The sequence below is a fragment of the Euphorbia lathyris genome, chromosome 3 (assembly GCF_963576675.1).
Source record: "Euphorbia lathyris chromosome 3, ddEupLath1.1, whole genome shotgun sequence".
NCBI lineage: Eukaryota > Viridiplantae > Streptophyta > Magnoliopsida > Malpighiales > Euphorbiaceae > Euphorbia > Euphorbia lathyris.
Window position 1 is genome coordinate 17391996 of NC_088912.1, and position 5827 is coordinate 17397822.

A 5827-nucleotide genomic window follows, 5' to 3' on the forward strand; every position below is an offset into this window, starting at 1 on the left:
TTTTTGCTAGAAGGCTTCTCAATCCTTCTACACACTGAGTCGTCGTTTTGCTTGAAACGGCTACGTTTCATCTTCTTGGGCCGTGAGGTCTTGATCATGTTGACTTGGGCTTGACTTCCATTCATGGGCTTTTAGACTTTTAAATCTTAATATCTTATAGATAAATAAACTCAACATTGAACAAACACATTAATATAAATAAATCAAAGCATTTAAATTTAATGTGTTAGAATATTTTTTAGGGTAAATTCCAAAAAAAACCCCTGTGGTTTGGCCGATTTCCAAAAAAAACCCTGTGGTTTGTTAATAAAAAAAACAGGACTGTGGTTTACGCCGTTACCCGAAAAACGGAAAATGGCTTAACGGTGTTAAAAAGCTGACGTGGCACATGGGTAAAATTGGAAAATCGATTTTTTTTTATTTTTTTACCCTCTCTCTTTTTCTCTCTCTCTCTTCTTCTTCTTCTTCTTCTTCTTCTTCTTCTTCTTCTTCTTCTTCTTCTTCTTCTTCTTCTTCTTCTTCTTCTTCTTCTTCTTCTTCTTCTTCTTCTTCTTCTTCTTCTTCTTCTTCTTCTTCTTCTTCTTCTCCACTTCATTCTTCTTCTCTCCTTCTTCTTCTTCCTTCTTCTTCTTTTTGTTCTTCTATTTTTTTTTAATTTCCAGATTTTCAAAGAAATCTGAAAATTTCCAGAAATCTGGAATTCGCAGCTTGAACCTACAATTGTGGGAAGAATACATGTTTTCTGTGGAAAATTGACACTGCCAGATAAACAACAATCATCAAAGGATGAACTTTCATAGTCCAATAATTTGATACGTTTTGCATATGGTATAAGAACCCATTTTTCAGAACATTCCACCCGATCAAATCTTCTTCTTCACTATCAATTCCCTTGTTGCCCTCAAGTTTCAAGTCTTCTTCATTATTCAGTCCAGTCTCTTCTTTCTCTTCGGCTTCAACCTCGCATCGGGCAGAGACAGAAAGTCCTCAACGTCAGACCAGCTCCACGATCCCTTGTGTCGACCAGATCTTCCTTGAGCACTGCACTCCTCGTCTGGATTTGGGCTTTGTTGTTCCATTGATTTGAGTTTAGGTTAGTTAATTTAACCAGTTGATTGCATTAATAATTTAGAATGTCTTCAATTGGTATTTATACAATATGAGGATTGAGTTACAGAATTGGTTGGATAATTTAGAATGCATTAATAATTTAGAATGTCTTCAATTGGAATCCAGATTTCTGGAAATTTTCCAGAAATCTGGAAAATTTCCAGATTTCGAAAATTAAAAAAAAAAGAAAAAGAAGAAGGAAGAAGAAGAAGGAAGAAGGAAGAAGAAGAAGAAGAAGAAGAAGGGAAGAAGAAGAAGAAGGAAGAAGAGGAGGAGGAAGAAATGAGGAAGAAGGAAGAAGGAGGAGAGAGAGGGAAAAAAACAAAAAATAAAAAAAAATCGATTTTCCAACTTTACCCCTTGCCACGTCAGCACTTTTAACACCGATAAGCCATTTTCCGTTTTTCGGGTAACGACGTAAACCACAGTCCTTTTTTTTTGTATTAACAAACTACAAGGTTTTTTTTTGGAAATCGGTCAAACCACATGGATTTTTTTTGGAATTTACCCTATTTTTTTATCAATTACTTAAATAATTTTGTCAGGAAAGTTGTTTCAACAGTTACCAAATTGAAATTGGTAACAACCACCACTTGTAACTAAATTGGGTTTGTTACTTTTTTTTTTTGGTAACAACCACAAAATTAGCCAACATTTTCACTTGCCTATGTAATAAACATCACTTGCCCACATCCTCAGAAATTGAAGACCACGCTCTCCTCTCAAACCCGCGAGCATTTTTCTGCTTTTCTTTTTACTATCAAATTACATTATCAGTCCTCTACCATTAATTAATATATTTATTTTACCTACCAAATTCTCAAATAATAATAACTATTGTAATTAATAAATTTTTTGACGCTACAAAATTTTAAAAAACTAATTCTAGTAGTATATCACCAAACCTTGTTACTTTTCCCTCTAAAATCAACAACCATTGAGGATGCTCTTAGAGCAACTCTAATGGTCTTATAAAAGGACCAATCTGTAATTTACCAAGAGTCACTAACCACTAGAGTATAAAAATTAGAAGCCTCCCAAACCAAGCGAGTCGCTCGATTGGAAGAGTCGCTGAGATTTTAATCCAAGAAACATCATCAACGCGCTTAAAAGCAATCTCACCAACACACAAGGAGGTAGGCGAATAGAAAAGCTGCGTGGGATGAAGATGCCATATAATTCCCAAAACAATCCAAAGTTTTTTTAATGTTTGAGAAGAATTGTGGGGCCACCACTAAAAGTTTGATTCCTTCAACTTTATGGTTTAAAAAGTGGATCCTCCACTATAATAAAAACCAACACAAATTTATTTATTTTACATAGCAAAAAATTGTTCAAAATTGTGTTGAAACTGTTTTTGTTCAAAATTGTGTTAAAATTGTTTTTTTTCAAAATTATAATCAAATTTTTTATATTTTTGCACAGAAAACAAATGTTTAAAATTATTTTTTAAATAAGTTAATCAAATTATAAATATTTATTCAATTCATAATAAATATTAATTGATATTTTTTATTTAATTAATATCCATTCATTATTAATTATAGTATTATAAAATAGATTAATTGATTAAAAGTAAATAAAATTAAATATTATATGACGTGTGAGACCCATTGAATAATGTGATTGTGATTAACCACTAGAGAAGATTTTTGGAGAGAGTTGTTTTGTAGGGAGGATTATTAGAAATTGGTGATGTGGAATGGTTAGAGGGTGTGCAACACTTCAAACATTAGAGTTGCTGTTAGTCATAAAAAAAAACCCTAATTATCATCATAGCAGATCAAATTAAAGAATTAAACAAAAGAAAGCTACTTACATTTAATCGAGAAAGCAAGAATCCTTCCTTTCCCAAAAAAATAAGTTAGGGTTCCAGAATCTGTTTATTCTAAGTGGATTTCTTCTTCAACTTCCCCATTGATACCAAAACTCGAATTGAATGTTGCTGTTGTTCTTTCGGGTCTTGCAGTTTATGTTGCTGTTGCATATTAGAAAGAAGCAACAGAACCAGCAACAGCCGAAAAAACAACAACTGTTATATTCATCGTCTTCCAGAAAATCAAACTTCAATCACAATCTGGAGAAATTCGTAAATGGAGAAGGAAATGGGTTTAAGGAAAAGAACACCTATTTATAATAGAAGAGCAGAGAACACCTATTTTTTTTTTTTTAAATTTTTATTGATTTATTTATAATTTTTTTTATTACCGTTATCAATTTTGAAAGAATTTAAATATGCGGAATGTAAATTGCAAGATATCATCCCAACACAAAACCTTCATCTCTCAAAACGTTTCCAGCAATTTCTTAAAAAAAAAAAAAGGTTTTCATGGAGCACTCTGATCAATTTCGCATTTTCTGTTTTCCATTTCTTAGCCTCTGGTTTGTTTCTTGGATACGGTTGCTATTGTATAATTACTTCCAATTAAATTGATGATCATATTCATAAATAACAAAGTTTGGTATAATGGCATAATTACTTCCATTCGCTGTGATTTCCAGTTAGCACATTTAACAAAGTTACGAGCTGTCACTTTCACTGTATAAAAATAAAAGCTCCTTCTCTTTTGTTTTTCACATTTCTCAACTTCAACCTCAAGAATCAATCATCAATGGAGGAGAAAAAAATTATTGATTACACATTAATTCCGGCAGGATTTGGTATAATGATAGCATATCACATATGGCTATTCCTTCGAGTCATATACACCCCTTATAAAACTGTTATCGGTGTGAATGCCGTGAACAGGCGTTTCTGGGTTCGAGCTATGATGCAGGATCCATCTAAAAACGGAGTTCTTTCAGTACAGACACTACGGAACAACATAATGGCATCAACCCTTTTGGCGTCGACTGCAATAACTCTGAGCTCGGTAATCGCAGTGCTGATGGGGAACGCTACCAAGGATCGGAGGGCGTGGATGTTTGCTTACGGAGATACAAGTGAGATGGGTTTGTCTGTTAGATTTTTTTGCCTGATGCTATGTTTCTTGGTGGCATTCTTGCTTAATGTCCAATCCATAAGGTATTACAATCATGCAAGCATACTCATTAACGTCCCTTTCAATAAAATATCTCCCGATCACCATCTCACAGCGGCCACGGCGGAGTATGTGGCTAAGTCTGTTAATTGGGGTAGCTATTTTTGGTCCCTGGGTTTGCGTGCCTTCTACTTCTCTTTGCCTCTTTTCTTGTGGATCTTTGGGCCTATTCCTATGTTTATATGTTGTGTTCTTCTAGTTCTCTCGCTTTACTTCCTTGATGTTGCCTCTCAATGTGATTGGGTTGTTGGCTTTGATGATGATGATGACGATGACGACCACCGCAACGATCAATAAAACCCAGTCTGATTCTGGTCACGAAAAGGAGAAAAAACTGCACCTTCTTATTCAATTCAATATTAAAGTTGAATTCTTAATACTTGTATGTGTATCACCTTCTCTCTCTTTTCTTTTTCTTAATTGGTGTAAAAATTAATCATATTTAAGAATCACTGTTTGGAATCTAATTACTACTCTTATTCCGTTTGTCCGATCGATGTGATGATGAAATATGATTTTGTTCAACAATGGTAAGGCATTGAAGTATATATAGATAGAAAGAGAAAATAGTAAGTACCGAACTTTGAGATTTCTTTGCTCATTTGAAGCTTGTAGCAGTAAAGGCTGAAACTATCTCAAATGCAGGCAGCTTCCCGTTGAAGTCCACCACAAGACAACAATCTCATTCACTATCCTATGAATTTAACAAAGGAAAAAGGTAAGATCATACAGGAAAACTAAAGCAATGCAAATGTAGCATGGCATGAAATGAAGTTGAAGTTAACATATAACCCAAATGAAGATGTTGTCATATTTTAATCAAGCACAAAACTGAAAATGATGAAAGTTAAAGTTAATCTGTTTTAATAAGAAGTTTAACTGTATTTTCAGAGATTCCTTGTCCATGTGTTTCAGTAAGATACTGCCAGTAATGCTTTTCAGTAAGAAAAACTACAAGTTATTAGTTATTGACTGAAATAGATAAACAGTGTGTTTCAGTAAGAAATACTACCAGTTATTAGTTACTGACTGAAATAGATAAACTGAAACACACTGGTGTAATAATTCACAGACACCACACACAAGTTGCAACTACTAAAAAGCAAACATGTTTTCTCTTTTATTGCTCTATATACATAAATAAAAATAAAAATTCTTATATTTTTTTTCAAGTTTGAACATCCAAAAAATCTGTAATACTCATTTGCGGTACAATTAGGTAACCCAAATTCAAATGAAAGCATCATCTGAGTAAAGTGCAACCTTTTGTATTCTACAAGGATACTAAAATTGTGTTCAAACTTTAATTGGGAGAGTTCTATCTAAAAATTGTTTGACCAACTTATTACACCAAAGATCCTAAAGAGAGAGAGAGCACGCTTGAATATTAATTATGGATCATAGAAGAAAGCAGTGCACCAGAGATTGGCCTGAATAAGCATCACATCATAGAAAAAGGATTCAAACCATTTATGTTGAGAATGTAAGCTCCATTACAATTAGATAAACCAAGAAAGAGTCTTAAAGAGTTTATTGCCTTTTCCATCACAATGTAAGCTCCATTACAATTAGATAATCCCCATGCCCTGTGTTGTCGAAATGGCCTGTTAAGTCCCATTCTTTGCATTTGAGTAAATAAGCAAACAATTTTCAGATTTTAATGCCTGGAAGAAAGC

General features: G+C 33.5%; 1 protein-coding gene across 1 annotated transcript; it reads left to right on the forward strand.

Moving 5' to 3' along the window:
* The first annotated feature begins 3612 nt into the window (after positions 1-3612).
* On the forward strand, positions 3613-4822 carry LOC136222200 (uncharacterized). The gene has a single exon (XM_066009740.1). It carries the CDS (start codon positions 3723-3725, stop codon positions 4446-4448), a length of 726 nt encoding a protein of 241 aa, XP_065865812.1. The 5' UTR covers positions 3613-3722; the 3' UTR covers positions 4449-4822.
* Positions 4823-5827: the final 1005 nt, after the last annotated feature.

Excerpts from the sequence above, each read along its gene's own strand:
- LOC136222200 (XM_066009740.1), top strand. The coding sequence starts at position 3,723 with ATGGAGGAGAAAAAAATTATTGATTACACATTAATTCCGGCAGGATTT.